Genomic DNA, 16,341 nt, shown 5'->3' with positions numbered 1-16,341 from the left:
GAAAGAGCACTCTTTAATATTCAGAGATTTGCTAATGGTAGTCTGTGACAAATAGACTGCTGGATATAGAGTTAAAGGGAGAATAAGATACATATTAACTAAATGTCACAGAAATCTGAGATCAAATGAAGAGCTAAACTTAAAGCTAGTCTGGGTAATGAAGATCTGCTGCGGGCTGTGGCCACAGGGGGATGAGCCGTGTGTGACTCAGGGACTCTGGCTGACTGTACTGACTGCTGGCATTAGACATCGCAGCTCTGCTGAACATCTTAATACAGCTCTATTTGTTAATACAGCCATGTCTGTTCATGTTGGTTGTCCACTCAGTTTCATTGCTGCTTGGATGAACAGATGCCTTTTACAGAGACCCTGTAGAGTACAAATGATGAACAGTGATTAAATGATCATCTGTACTCTACAAGGGTAACACAGGGTTATTGTAGCGCCCAGGAGCATATGGCTAGAAATGGACCTTGTGGTAATCAGTGCATTGAGTTGCTCTGCTATCCTATACAATGTGCTAGGTTTCTCTGCTATATATCCTCTTTACTGTATATATGAGGACTGGCCTCAACAATCACATTTGATTCATATTGCGCTTTTTTACAAATACATTTGTCACAAAGTGCTTTAAAATACATTTAAGTCAAAATAGCAGCCTCGGCATAACCCCCTCAGGGAGCAAGCATAGGCAACACAATTTACTGTACATTTTAATGGATGTGTTCCTGAGAGGGCAAATACTCAAATGTATGTTATTACAGATGCCCCAGTCGGTCACACACACATGTAAAGTAGATCCAGGTCACTTCTACCAACAAGCCCAGTAAAAATGGGGGTATTTTCCCTCCCGTTAGTCTCTTGTCACAGATTGTTTACATACACACTAAAAGATTGGTTCTGGGTTCCTACGTTACCCTCCCCGCAGTGTTAAGCAATGATGTGCTGATCCTGTGGAGAGTCTGCCTCTACAGTGCTCCGGTGGCCGTCTCTCCCACCATCTCTCTCACACCTGCAGAGCTGGGACAGGGAGGAGCAGCAGGGCTGCAGCCAGGGCTTCCATAGGAGGTGTCCTGGGGCGAGCTGGTCCTGAACGGGGTGATGGACTCCTTATGGAGGGCCACCGCAGCCCGGATCTCCTCCAGGACCGAGTGGAAGGTGGGTTCCGTGTCTGGGGTCAGGGGCGTGGTCTCCGAGGGGTCGCGGGAGAGGTCAAAGAGCAAAGGGGGGTCATGGTAGGTCACGTAGGATGCGGTGCAGAAACAGGCATGGGTATGCATGCAGGCTGTTCCGTTCTCGGGGTAGAAGTCCGGAGTGAAAAAGAACACCTTCCATATTGAATAACCTTAAAGATTTACAATGAATTACAACCACCATAGTAGTTTAAGTTTCAAGTTAACTTGCTTACAAAAAACATTGGAATTCTCACTCAATCATAATTAGCAGCATCGTTACAGTAATTCAATTGCATTCTTTAAAAACTATTACATTGGAAATGTGGACTTACTGTTGGGAGGATGCCACCTGACAGCGTTGAGGTAGGCATTACAGTAATGGAAGAGAAACTCATGCTTTGATCTCTCAACTTCCCCCTGCAGCAGGGGCATGAGGTCATGACCGTCTATCACTCTAGGAAGAGAAGACACACACAGAACACACACAACACAATAAATTATCTCTGAGACACAGAAATGGAGCACACTGTAGGAATGATCCTCTGCGTAGGCAGAAAGACCTCAAAGGCCCTTGAAAACCTTTGATCAAAGTTTAGATCAGCCTGATCCGTTTTGAGAGCTTTTTCATTAGCTGAGATTTTTCCTAGCAGGTCCCTGGTGACACCTATTGTGAATATAATGTCTCTAGTTAGGGTGATTCAGAGCACTAAGAGTGCATATCGTTTCTATGGTGACCTAGATTCCAAACACTGTGGTTTTGACTGACAGATGAGGCTGCCAGAAAACCTACCTAGTGCTTTCGGCTTACCCATAGAAATAGAGGTCCTTGAACAAACAAAGCCCCTCAGACCTCAGCAATTTCACACTACTCACCTGTCCCCCAGTGCCATCCCTCCGGCTAGCTTCACCACAGTAGGGAAGATGTCCATGTTGCTGGTGGGTTCATCAATGTCTTTCCCTGCAGGTAACATCCCAGTCCAACGAAGCAGTCCTGGAACTCGGATCCCCCCCTCCCAGTTGGTGGATTTCCCTGCTGCTCAGAGACAGATCGAAGCACTTTGTGAGGACTGAGAATATGGGAAGTCCTTCATCACTCGACTGAAATATAAGGCTTACTAGAACCTTTCATGCAAATGTCTCGTCTCTTATGCATGAGGACATAGATCATCTGTGCAATTTATCTACTAATCTATTATTCTATTCTATGCATTGACTGGCTCTGACTTTCCATTTACATGCTTATTAATATACCCTACTAAACCACTGCAGATGCAAACTAAAGCCTTTCTGCACCTGCACTTCAATGTTGAATATTTTTACTTCTATTTAAAAAAAAATTTAACCTATTCATTAAAAAATGTTTTAACTGAAAATTTGACATCTGGCTGTTCGGCCTCTGTTGACTTGTTCTTCTGAAGCTGTTACAGACTGTACCTTTGTATATGCTGTTCCAGCCCCTGTGCAACTCCCCCCTGTTACAGACTGTACCTTTGTAGATGCCGTTCCAGCCTCTGTGCACCTCCCCCCAGACTGAGATCTCCTCAAGGTGCGCCCCCTGGTCTGAGGTCAGGTAAACCAGTGTGTTCTCCTTCAGGTTCAACCGCTCCAGAGTCTGCATGAGCTGACCTACAAACAAATGTTATGAAACAGGACTTAATAGGTAAAAACCAATCAAATCTTCCAACCTCTCAAATATAATTAGTGTGGACATTTCAAGTCTTCCAACCTTTTAACTTATTGGACATAAAAAAAAAGGCCATATAATAATATGCCATTTAGCAGACGCTTTTATCCAAAGCAACTTACAGTCATGCGTGCATACATTTTTAGGTATGGGTGGTCCCGGGGATCGAACCCCCTACCCTGGCGTTACAAGCGCCATGCTCTACCAATTGAGCTACAGAGGACCATATAGCGATATAGAGTAAATATCAACTCTTACCAACACTCCAGTCCACTTCATGAACAGCGTCTCCATAGATACCGTGCTGACTGGTCCCCTGGAAGGCTGGTGATGCAAACATGGCCGTGTGCACTTGAATGAAGGAGAAGAACAACAGGAAGGGTAGTGCAGAGTTCCTGTCAAAATAGTCAACAGTGTAAATGGAATAAAATAATTGTATGACAACTAATGTGTACAGTTACAGTATGCTTTTATTTTACCGACAGTCACCTAGGTCACCAACCCTTTACACACACTTTCCTTACATACCCTTTAGACTTTCTTCCCACTCGCAGGACACAAACAAACATCAATAATCAAACACACTCACGCACGCACACACAAACATGCAATTTGGCTTCTATTCTGTCTCAATCTATCATGTAGTAGGGGAGCAATAAATAAAAAAACTCACCTTTCTAAAAAGTCCACTGCTTCATCTGTCATTCTCTGGGTCAGGTTCTCTGAGACATATGGCTGCTCGACCACCTCCCGGTTCCTCATCAGAAAGCAGTTGAAGTTAGGGAACGTGATGACGAATGTACCAAAGATGGCCGCCACCGCGCCCACCAACGCCACCACACTCAGCACCAACTTCCTCCGCACTGTGACCACACCCCTCGCATGCAGGAGGGTCACGGTAGCCACACCCACTCCCAGGGTCTTGTAGGGTAAAGTTGAGAATCTTTACTATCCTATCCCTGAGGGACAATTTGCTTTATAGCTAAAAGCTCAACCAAACTACATACAACAAACAGTCCGAGGCACCAGTCTGTTTATGCCATCATGCCAACTCCTTATCACTTTGGTTGGCTTGACTATGACAGCAATGGCGTTGGCAAGAGCACAAACAGATCTGGGACCATGCTACACCAGGATACATACATCAAGTAAAAATACTCAATGTAATACTGTAGTAAAAATCATGTGCTGAAGCACACCCCAAAATGGTTGGAGAGGTGCTGACTAATGGAGAGTAAACTGTTTTTTATTTATAAAGCCCTTTTTACATCAGCAGATGTAGTGCTATTCAGAAACAGCCTAAAACCCCAAACAGCAAGCAATGCAGATGTAGAAGAAAGACACTCTATACAGTGCCTTGCAAAAGTATTCATCCCCCCTTGGCGTTTTTCCTATTTTGTTGCATTACAACCTGTAATTTAAATAGATTTTTATTTGGATTTCATGTAATGGACATACACAAAATAGTCCAAATTGGTGAAGTGAAATGGAAAAAATAACTTGTTTCAAAAAAATTAATAACGGAAAAGTGGTGCGTGCATATGTATTCACCCCCCTTTGCTATGAAGCCCTAAATAAGATCTGGTGCAACCAATTACCTTCAGAAGTCACAAAATTAGTTAAATAAAGTCCACCTGTGCTGCAATCTAAGTGTCACATGATTTCAGTATATAACACACCTGTTCTGAAAGGCCCCAGAGTCTGCAACACCACTAAGCAAGGGCACCACCAAGCAAGCGCCACCATAAAGACCAAGCAGCTCTCCAAACAGGTCAGGGACAAAGTTGTGGAGAAGTACAGATCAGGGTTGGGTTATAAAAAATATCAGAAACTTTGAACATCCCACGGAGCACCATTAAATCCATTATTAAGAAATGGAAAGAATATGGCACCACAACAAACCTGCCAAGAGAGGGCCGCCCACCAAAACTCACGGACCAGGCAAGGAGAGCATTAATCAGAGAGGCAACAAAGAGACCAAAGATAACCCTGAAGGAGCTGCAAAGCTCCACAGCGGAGAGATTGGAGTATCTGTCCATAGGACCACTTTAAGCTGTACACGGAAGAGTGGCCAGAAAAAAGCCATTGCTTAAAGAAAAAAATAAGCAAACACGTTTGGTGTTCGCCAAAAGGCATGTGGGAGACTCCCCAAACATATGGAAGAAGGTACTCTGGTCAGATGAGACTAAAATAAATTGTTCTGCCATCAAGGAAAACACCTCTCATCACCCCGAGAACACCATGTTTTTCACCAGCAGGGACTGGGAAACTGGTCAGAATTTAAGGAATGATGGATGGCGCTAAATACAGGGAAATTCTTGAGGGAAACCTGTTTCAGTCTTCCAGAAATTTGAGACTGGGGCGGAGGTTCACCCTCCAGCAGGACAATGACCCTAAGCATACTGCTAAAGCAACACTTGAGTGGTTTAAGGGGAAACATTTAAATGTCTTGGAATGGCCTAGTCAAAGCCCAGACCTCAATCCAATTGAGAATCTGTGGTATGACTTAAAGATTGCTGTACACCAGCGGAACCCATCCAACTTGAAGGAGCTGGAGCAGTTTTGCCTTGAAGAATGGGCAAAAATCCCAGTGGCTAGATGTGCTAAGCTTATAGAGACATACCACAAAAGACTTGCAGCTGTAATTGCTGCAAAAGGTGGCTCTACAAAGTATTGACTTTGGGGGGTGAATAGTTATGCATGCTCAAGTTCTTTTGTTTTGTCTTATTTCTTGTTTGTTTCACAAGAAGAAATATTTTGCATCTTCAAAGTGGTAGGCATGTTGTGTAAATCAAATGATACAAACCCCCCCAAAATCCATTTTAATTCCAGGTTGTAAGGCAACAAAATAGGAAAAATGCCAAGGGGGGTGAATACGTTCACAAGCCACTGTATATGCTCCTAACAATTTAATGATTAAACCAAAATATTGTATATCATAAAAATGCATTGTATCCTGTACATCACCTTGAAGGGTATGTGTGCTTGGACATTGGTAAAGATGGAGCCGTGGCCGGGCTGACAGTCACGCAGGTTGGTCAGGGTTATACCGTAGAAGTGGTCGAAGCCGTGAGCACTGGGGTGGTGACAGTAGTCGTCGTTCCTCTCACAGTTAAGACCAAGGTGCCATTTTCCTACAGTGGAGTGAAGGGGCAGATGATGGACCATATAAACTGGCAACTTGAGGCATCTACAAAGAACAACGGCCTTTAATTACCACATGTAAAGTGTTTTCAACAGTGGAGAAAAAAGGCAGATGATGCCAATTATTACATTTAATAATATGTCAACTTGGGTTACTGAAAAGCCTGTGAGGATGTTGTACATCAAAGAACAAGACCTTGAATGTCAACTCAAATGTAAATGTGCTTTAGTCTGTTGTCTGGACAACCATTGAGAAGCCAATTTGAATATGAAAGCTATTATACTATTAAAATCAAATCAATCATGTAGCTATAGCTATACAGTCAGAATTGAAAAGACATTCAAACAACAAAACAGACACATTGCTGCAACCAATCAAATTAACTGTCACTGCTCACGCGTGTTCCCTATTCCCAAAGTGAGAAGTATTGATACAGACTCATGACGATAATAAATGGGTTATATGTACAGTTTTTCATGGACCTAAAGACGCTTTACATAGTATCAAAGAAAAACAAAGGAGAGGACTTTGGCTCACCTATGAGAGCAGTCTCGTAGCCCTGTCGTTTGGCGACCTTGGCAAAGGTGACTTCTTCACTGGGAAGACCGCCAGATGCAGCAGAGATAACATACACCCCTAACTGTCCAAGGCCAGCCATACCTGTTCAAGACAAAAATAGGATCAAAAATGTATATCAAATCACAAAGTGGAGAGAGTAACAAAGTATAAAATCATACAGTGGAATGATGATGTACTATTCATCCTGCTGCATTGTGGTGAACATGCTATTTATCATGTTCTATGAGCTGTTCTCTCCACTTAGCCTTACTAATGCATAGCTAACGCTACATAATACTAGTTCGGCCTATCAATACTAGCTAGTGATCTGTTAAGTGATCAAATAATACTACTAGGCAAAGCTTTGTGTCAAACCCCAGGAGGTAGGCTATACATTGAGCTCTTGTTGTTGTTGTTGTAGTATATTTTATTACTATTGTATTACTATTTTTACTATTTCACGGTAAAGTCTACGCCCGTTCGGCGCATGTGACATCTAACATTTGATTTGATTTGTTGTTTATGTCTCGCCTCACCAGATCGTATTGGGTATCGGCCTGTCAGAAAGGCTGCCCTACTGGGCGTACAGAGGGGGGCAGCAGCGATGTGCTGCGTCAGCCTCACCCCCTCCTGAGCCAGCATGTCGATGTTGGGGGTCCTGCAGACACAACAACACAACACGGTAGGGCTCATCATCTGGAAGGAGGCCTTTTAGTCATGTGTTAAAGGTGAGCACAGAGCACAGCAATAATTAGAAATTAGAATAAAAGGAATAGAATCAAACTTGATTGTCTTCCGAGGACGGACATTTTTGTTTGGAATCACAACTACAAATGATAAGTATATGTAATGCAGGAATGACATGCTTAGAAACATGGGAAAGAACATAAAAAGCCTGTTGCAGTTTACATCACTGAAACTTACCGCAAGGTTGTGTTCCCATAGCAGCCCAAGTCTCCAATCCCCAAGTCGTCGACCATCATCAGGACAAAATTAGGCCTTTTGTCATCATTCAAGGCACAGCACACGTCAAACAACAACAGTAGACCAAGACAGCATGGGATCCATGGGGACTTCATTTTCAAGGTAACACTGGAGAACCAGAGACAGAGGCAATACTTGGATAGGGTCAAAAGCTTCAAGTTCCTCGGCGTGCACATCACTGAGGACCTGAAATGGTCTCGGCACACCGTCATCGTGGTTACTGAAGAAATTCGGCATTGCCCCTAAGACCCTCAAACTCCTACAGATGCAACATTGAGAGCATTTTGTTAGGCTCCATCACCGCCTGGTACGGCAACTGCTCCGCCCTCAACTGCATGGCTCTCCAGAGGGTAATGCGGGCAGTCCAACGCATCACCCGGGGCACGCTGCCTGCCCTCCAGGAAATCTACAGCACCCGGTGTCAAAGGAAGGTCAAGAAAATCATTAAGGACCTCAGCAACCCGAGCCACAGACTGTTCACTTTGCTACCATCCGACAGACAGAGACAGTACAGGTGCATCAAAGCTAAGACAGAGAGACTAAAAAACTGTTTCTATTACCAGGCCATCAGCCATCACTAGCCATCTACCAGGTGATGCACACAAACACTAATCACACACACACCTCATAATCACAAACACACGCACATACACACACACACACACACTGAACCACAGATCACTTCCCGTTTCACACTGTCTATTTAAATACTTTATCCCCGACATAGCACATCATAATAATTATTTATACTACTGTACATTGTATTTTAGTTACACTGTTTATACACAGCGCACATTTATTTACACACTGGATTCGTGACATAGCTTACACTAATATATATACTGATGTACATATCATTCTTAGTTGATCTTGTGTTAATCCAGTGTACATATAAATACAGTGGGGAGAACAAGTATTTGATACACTGCCGATTTTGCAGGTTTTCCTACTTACAAAGCATGTAGAGGCCCGTCATTTTTTATCATAGGTACACTTCAACTGTGATTTTTAAGTAATTAATTTGCATTTTATTGCATGACATAAGTATTTGATACATCAGAAAAGCAGAACTTAATATTTGGTACAGAAACCTTTGTTTGCAATTACAGAGATCATACGTTTCCTGTAGGTCTTGACCAGGTTTGCACACACTGCAGCAGGGATTTTGGCCCACTCCTCCATACAGACCTTCTCCAGATCCTTCAGGTTTTGGGGCTGTCGCTGGGCAATACGGACTTTCAGCTCCCTCCAAAGATTTTCTATTGGGTTCAGGTCTGGAGACTGGCTAGGCCACTCCAGGACCTTGAGGTGCTTCTTACGGAGCCACTCCTTAGTTGCCCTGGCTGTGTGTTTTCGGGTCGTTGTCATGCTGGAAGACCCAGCCACGACCCATCTTCAATTCTCTTACTGAGGGAAGGAGGTTGTTGGCCAAGATCTCGCGATACATGGCCCCATCCATCCTCCCATCAATACGGTGCAGTCGTCCTGTCCCCTTTGCAGAAAAGCATCCCCAAAGAATAATGTTTCCACCTCCATGCTTCACGGTTGGGATAGTGTTCTTGGGGTTGTACTCATCCTTCTTCTTCCTCCAAACACGGCGAGTGGAGTTTAGACCAAAAAGCTCTATTTTTGTCTCATCAGACCACACGACCTTCTCCCATTCCTCCTCTGGATCATCCAGATGGTCATTGGCAAACTTCAGACGGGCCTGGACATGCGCTGGCTTGAGCAGGGGGACCTTGCGTGCGCTGCAGGATTTTAATCCATGACGGCGTAGTGTGTTACTAATGGTTTTCTTTGAGACTGTGGTCCCAGCTCTCTTCAGGTCATTGACCAGGTCCTGCCGTGTAGTTCTGGGCTGATCCCTCACCTTCCTCATGATCATTGATGCCCCACGAGGTGAGATCTTGCATGGAACCCCAGACCGAGGGTAATTAACCGTCATCTTGAACTTCTTCCATTTTCTAATAATTGCGCCAACAGTTGTTGCCTTCTCACCAAGCTGCTTGCCTATTGTCCTGTAGCCCATCCCAGCCTTGTGCAGGTCTACAATTTTATCCCTGATGTCCTTACACAGCTCTCTGGTCTTGGCCATTGTGGAGAGGTTGGAGTCTGTTTGATTGAGTGAGTGGACATGTGTCTTTTATACAGGTAACGAGTTCAAACAGGTGCAGTTTATACAGGTAATGAGTGGAGAACAGGAGGGCTTCTTAAAGAAAAACTAGCAGGTCTGTGAGAGCCGGGATTCTTATTGGTTGGTAGGTGATAATGCAATAAAATGCAAATGAATTACTTAAAAATCATACAATGTGATTTTCTGGATTTTTGTTTTAGATTCCGTCTCTCACAGTTGAAGTGTACCTATGATAAAAATTACAGACCTCTACATGCTTTGTAAGTAGGAAAACCTGCAAAATCGGCAGTGTATCAAATACTTGTTCTCCCCACTGTAGATTGCATTTGATGACTGCTACAGTGCTATTTGGCTTGCTAATCAGATTCGTCCCGCCGTTCTTGATTTCTTGTCTTTTTTCTCTCCTTACAGTTTAATTATTTGACATTTTAACACCTGCTAATATGTGTACTCAACCAATAAACTTTGATTTTTGAAGAGCGCTAGAGCCAATGTTACTAAGTACAATCGTGGTCAAAAGATTTGAGAATGACACAAATACTAATTTTCACAAAGTCTGCTGCCTCAGTTTTGATGATGGCAATTTGCATATACTCCAGAATGTCATGAAGAGTGATCAGATGAATTGCAATTAATTGCAAAGTCCCTCTTTGCCATGAAAATGAACTTAATCCCCCAAAAACATTTCCACTGCATTTCAGCCCTGCCACAAAAGGACCAGCTGCCATCATGTCAGTGATTCTCTCGTTAACACAGGTGAGAGTGTTGACGAGGACAAGGCTGGAGATCACTCTGTCATGCTGATTGAGTTAGAATAACAGACTGCAAGCTTTAAAAGGAGGGTGGTGTTAGAAATCATTGTTCTTCCTCTGTTAACCATGGTTACCTGCAAGGAAACACGTGCCGTCATCATTGCTTTGCACAAAATGGGCTTCACAGGCAAGGATATTGCTGCTAGTAAGATTGCACCTAAATCAACCATTTATCGGATCATCAAGAACTTCAAGGAGAGAGGTTCAATTGTTGTGAAGAAGGCGTCAGGGCGCCCAAGAAAGTCCAGCAAGCGCCAGGACCGTCTCCTAAAGTTGATTCAGCTGCGGGATCGGGACACCACCAGTGCAGAGCTTGCTCAGGAATGGCAGCGGGCAGGTGTGAGTGCATCTGCACGCACAATGAGGCGAAGACTTTTGGAGGATGCCCTGGTGTCAATAAGGGCAGCAAAGAAGCCACTTCTCTCCAGGAAAAACATCAGGGACAGACTGATATTCTGCAAAAGGTACAGGGATTGGACTGCTGAGGACTGGGGTAAAGTCATTTTCTCTGATGAATCCCCTTTCCGATTGTTTGGGGCATCCGGAAAACACCTTGTCCGGAGAAGACAAGGTGAGCGCTACCATCAGTCCTGTGTCATGCATCCTGAGACCATTCATGTGTGGGGTTGCTTCTCAGCCAAGGGAGTGGGCTCACTCACAATTTTGCCTAAGAACACAGCCATGAATAAACAATGGTACCGACACATCCTCCGAGTGTTACGGTCCGGCACTGTTGGTCCTGTTCCTGCTGGTTTTCCTTTCCCTTTTTCCCTGTGTGTGTTGTTTGTGTCTGTCTCCCCCTGCTGTGCAGTCCAGTCAGAGGATCTAGGTCAGGGGGCGTGGCCATTCTCTCACAAGATCAGTTACATCCAGCTGCAGCTCATTGTCAACAATCAACCAGCAGTTATCTACCCGGGCTGGACACCTCTCCAGCGCCAGTTCGTTCCTACACTACCTGTGGTAACTTGGCCCCGTACAGAAATCTCAGTTTAGTTGTACTCTCTCAGTATTATAGTTGTTTCTGCCACGTTTGTAACCTGTCTCTCCTTCGATTAGATCTCGTCTGTTCCTGCTGCCTGCCTGCCTGCCATTCCCACGCCGCAACCTGCTCTGTTGTCTGATATCCTCGTCATCCAGCCCTCAGGACTACTGGCTCTCCACCCTACTCAGCTCCTACCCCCGGCCTGAAGCTACTCCACCCTGTACTGCTTCTCTCTACCATAACACGCTGAATAAACTACATCATAATTCACCCTCTTTGTCCGCGTGTCCGTCTCTGCACCTGAGTCCCCCACCCAAGCCTAATAGAACGAACTGGCCAAACATGGACTCAGCAGAGATGCCACATGAAACAACGGGTGATGGCATACAACGCGCCCTCCATTCACAGGGAATGCTATTGGGACAACACGACCAACTCATCCGGACTCTATTGGATAACAACCAGCAGTTGTTGGATCAAGTATCTCATCTCTCCTCTCAGGTAGCTAACCTGGTAACACTCACTACCCTTCCTCCCTCTGTTTCTCCTCCGCCTGTTCCTCCTACAGTGGCTCCAGGTTCGGCTTCCGCTCCTGCCCTTCGGGAACCCCCCTACAACCTCACCCGAACCTTTCACCGGGGACCTGAACAAATGCCGTGGTTTCCTGCTTCAGTGCCGCTTGTGTTCCAACAGAAGCCCCTGTCTTTCTCCACGGAATCCTCAAAGGTACATTACGCACTGGGGTTAATGAGGGCAAAGCTTTGATTTGGGCAGAAGCGGCTTGTTCTACTCAGCAGATTGCCAGCCTGTCGTTTGACGATTTTTCCTCTCAATTGAAAGTTGTGTTTGATCACCCGGACCATGCCGGGACCGCCACAAAGAGACTATTGAAGCTACGACAGGGCACGGGTAGCGTGGCTGAATACGCCATTGACTTTTGGACCTTGGCAGCCGATTCCAAGTGGAATGACGAAGCTCTTCAGGGAGCGTTTGTTAACGGTCTAAGTGACCCGATTAAGAATGAACTAGCTGTTCGTGATGAGCCTGCTAACCTTCATGTTCTCGTTTCCCTTGCTACACGAATAGACAACAGGCTACGGGAGAGGAGACAGGAGAGGGGCGGTCGGGTCCACACCACAGGCGGGGCCCCTCGCTCGGCAGCCCGAGCTACACCACCACTCGGACACCGCCCACACACCTCAGCGGATCCCTCCACGGAACTAGACGAGCCCATGCAGCTGGGCCGTGCTCGTTCTGTCCCCTGCCGAAAAGGAACGGGCGCATGCGGGCTGGTGAGTGCATGTACTGTGGGGACCGCACTCATTTCCTGGTTAACTGTCCGGTTCGCCCAAAAGACCAAGCTCGCAGGTAAAAGTGGGCGTACTTGCGAGTGCTACACCTGACTCAATGCCCACAGCACCCCGTCTAGTTATCCCAGCTACAGTCCAGTTCAGGAATCTATCTCTCCCACTAGCTGCTCTAATCGACTCTGGTGCTGAGGATAGTTTCCTTGACGTCAACCTGGTCACTCAGGCTGAGATCCCTGTTAAGCCCCCTGCCTAAGCCTATAACAGTAACCGCTATTGACGGCCATCAGTTTGCCAACATCACCCACCAAACTGTCCCGTTTCTCTCATGCTGTCCGGCAATCACAAAGAAACCATCCAGTTTAAAGTAGTCTCCTCCTCGGCCTCCCCCCTTATCCTCGGTTTCCCTTGGCTTAGCCTTCACAACCCCCCATATTGACTGGCAAAACCACAAGATACACAGTTGGAGCACTCACTGCCATTCTGTTTGCCTTGGGTCGGCTATTCCGCCTCGGTCGGCTCCCCTGCTTCCCCTGTCAAAACCCCAGACCTCTCTTCAGTCCCTGAGGAGTACCTGGACCTGGCCGAGGTATTCAGTAAGTCCAAGGCACTTTCATTACCACCTCATAGGCCATACGATTGCGCTATTGAGTTACTGCCTGGAGCCCCTTTGCCGTCCAGTCGGCTTTTCAATCTGTCCCGTCCTGAGAGAGAAGCTATGGAAACCTACATAGGCGACTCCCTAACCTCTGGCATCATTCGTCCCTCATCTTCCGCTGTTGGAGCTGGGTTCTTTTTTGTAGAGAAGAAGGACAAAACATTACGCCCCTGCATTGACTACAGAGGACTAAATAACATCACAGTCAGAAATACATACCCCCTGCCTCTCATCAACTCAGCATTTGAACCCCTTCATGGTGCCACTGTGTTTACCAAACTCGACCTACGTAACGCTTACCACCTCGTTAGGATCAGGCGGGAGATGAATGGAAAACTGGGTTCAATACCCCTCTCGGACACTTTGAATACCTAGTCATGCCATTCGGTCTCACTAACGCCCCAGCAGTGTTTCAGGCCATGGTTAACGATGTGTTGAGGGATTTTCTACACCGTTTTGTGTTTGTCTATTTGGATGACATTCTAATATTCTCTAAGTCACAGGATGAACACGTCTCCCACGTCCGTCTGGTTCTCCAACGCCTCATGGAAAACAAACTGTATGTGAAAGCAGAAAAATGTGAGTTCCACCGGCAGTCCGTCCCCTTTTTTGGGCTTTATTATCGAGCGGGGACAAGTGTCACCAGACCCTGACAAGATCAGAGCGGTTGTGGAGTGGCCCACACCCACGTCTCGGAAGCAGCTACAACGCTTCCTGGGCTTCGCCAACTTCTACCGCCGCTTCATCAGGGGTTTCAGCCGAGTGGTTGCCCCCCTGACCAAGCTCACCTCCCCTAAGGTGCCATTCCTGTGGACGCCTGAGGCCGAGTCAGCCGTGAGTACATTGAAGGAACTGTTCACCACCTCACCTGTTCTTATTCATCCAGACACTAGTTTGCAGTTTATTGTGGAAGTGGACGCCTCTGATTCGGGGGTGGGGGCTGTCCTGTCACAACGTTCCCCCCACGGACCAGAAGCTCCATCCTGTGGCCTTTTTCTCCAGGAGATTGACCCCTGCTGAGAAGAACTACGACGTGGGTAACCGGGAGTTGCTTGCTGTCAAGTTGGCGTTGGAGGAGTGGAGGCACTGGCTAGACGGAGCAGAGCAACCCTTCATAGTCTGGACAGACCACAAGAACCTGGCTTACATCCAGTCGTCCAAGAGGCTGAACTCCCGTCAGGCCAGATGGGCTCTGTTCTTCAGCAGGTTCAAGTTTATTTTAACATATCGTCCTGGCACACGTAATGTCAAGCCTGATGCTCTCTCTCGCCAGTTTACAGACAATGAAGACTCCAGCAATCCTGAATCTGTTCTGCCCGCTTCCTGTTTGGTGGCGGCGGTTCACTGGGAAATCGAGTCCCTCGTCCGATCGGCACAAGAGTTGGAACCTGGACCGGCCGATGGCCCCCCGACCTTCTCTATGTTCCCGCAGCCGTGCGGCCGCAAGTGCTCAACTGGATCCACACCTCACGCTTCTCCTGCCACCCTGGTATGAACCGTACACTGTCGCTACTGAAGAGGCACTTTTGGTGGCCATCCGCCGAGGCTGACGTCCGGGAGTACGTGGCGGCCTGTTCCATCTGTGCCCAAATAAGGCTTCCCACAGGGCTCCTTCGGGCCTGCTGCGGCCTCTCCCAGTCCCGAGTCGTCCTTGGTCTCACGTGGGCTTGGACTTCGTCACTGGACTTCCTATGTCTGAGGGTAATGACACCATACTCACCATCGTGGACAGATTCTCTAAATCTGCCCATTTTGTTGCATTACCAAAATTACCATCTGCCAGTGAGACAGCCGACCTCTTTGTCCTACATGTATTCCGTCCCCATGGAATACCTGTGGACATAGTGTCCGATAGAGGCCCACAGTTCATTTCTCGGGTATGGAAGGAGTTTTGTTCGGCTCTGGGTGCCACTGTCAGTCTCTCATCAGGTTTCCATCCCCAGTCCAATGGCCAGACTGAGAGGACCAATCAGGACCTGGAGGCTGCTCTACGCTGTGTGACATCCCAGAACCCGTCCACCTGGGCCAAACATCTCCCGTGGGTCGAATATGCCCACAATTCCCTCACCTCATCTGCCACCGGCCTCTCACCATTTGAGGCGGCTTTGGGGTACCAACCGCCATTGTTCCCGTCTCAGGAAAGGGAGTTAGCCGTCCCGTCAGTTCAGGATAACCTTCGTCGCTGCCGCAAGGTGTGGGTGGACACCCGTGAGGCTCTTCTACGGACAGCAGAGCGTAACAAGAGGGTGGCGGACAGGCACAGGGTAGTCGCTCCCCAGTTCCAGCCTGGTCAGCGAGTCTGGCTCTCCTCCAGCAACATCCCCCTGCGCACTGACTCCCGTAAGCTGTCGCCCCGGTATTTGGGTCCTTTCGAGATCGACTCCATCATCAACCCTTCGGCTGTTCGGTTGAAGCTTCCCCAGGCCATGAGAGTCCATCCTACATTTCACGTGTCCCAGCTGAAGCTGGTCTCCTCCAGCCCTTTGTGTCCGCCTGTGGATCCCCCTCCGCCACCGCGTGATATTGACGACCATCCAGCCTACACGGTGCGGAGACTGCTGGACGTCCGGAGGCGTGGTAGAGGGTTTCAGTACCTGGTGGACTGGGAGGGATACGGTCCCGAGGAGAGGTCCTGGATTCCCCGACGATTTATACTGGATCCGCAGCTGGTGGCTGACTTCCATAGGGACCACCCTGACAAGCCGGGTGGGTCGCCGGGTGGCGCCCGTTGAGGGGGGTACTGTTACGGTCCGGCACTGTTGGTCCTGTTCCTGCTGGTTTTCCTTTCCCTTTTTCCCTGTGTGTGTTGTTTGTGTCTGTCTCCCCTGCTGTGCAGTCCAGTCAGAGGATCTAGGTCAGGGGGCGTGGCCATTCTCTCACAAGATCAGTTACATCCAGCTGC

The 16,341-nt window shown here is 47.2% G+C and overlaps 1 protein-coding gene across 1 annotated transcript; it reads right to left on the bottom strand.

The window, feature by feature from the left end:
* On the bottom strand, positions 1-8,448 carry LOC121586952 (steryl-sulfatase). The gene is given in 11 exon segments (XM_041904036.2): positions 1-1,100; positions 1,103-1,345; positions 1,508-1,629; positions 2,049-2,208; positions 2,664-2,801; positions 3,118-3,254; positions 3,533-3,780; positions 5,827-5,993; positions 6,542-6,664; positions 7,099-7,220; positions 7,487-8,448. Coding segments are annotated over 11 exon segments (1,902 nt in total). The 5' UTR covers positions 7,759-8,448; the 3' UTR covers positions 1-930.
* Positions 8,449-16,341: the final 7,893 nt, after the last annotated feature.

This window comes from Coregonus clupeaformis, chromosome 6 (genome assembly GCF_020615455.1).
Source record: "Coregonus clupeaformis isolate EN_2021a chromosome 6, ASM2061545v1, whole genome shotgun sequence".
Taxonomy (NCBI): domain Eukaryota; kingdom Metazoa; phylum Chordata; class Actinopteri; order Salmoniformes; family Salmonidae; genus Coregonus; species Coregonus clupeaformis.
The sequence above is the reverse complement of the archived record's forward strand: the minus strand, read 5'-3'. Positions and strand labels throughout refer to the sequence as shown.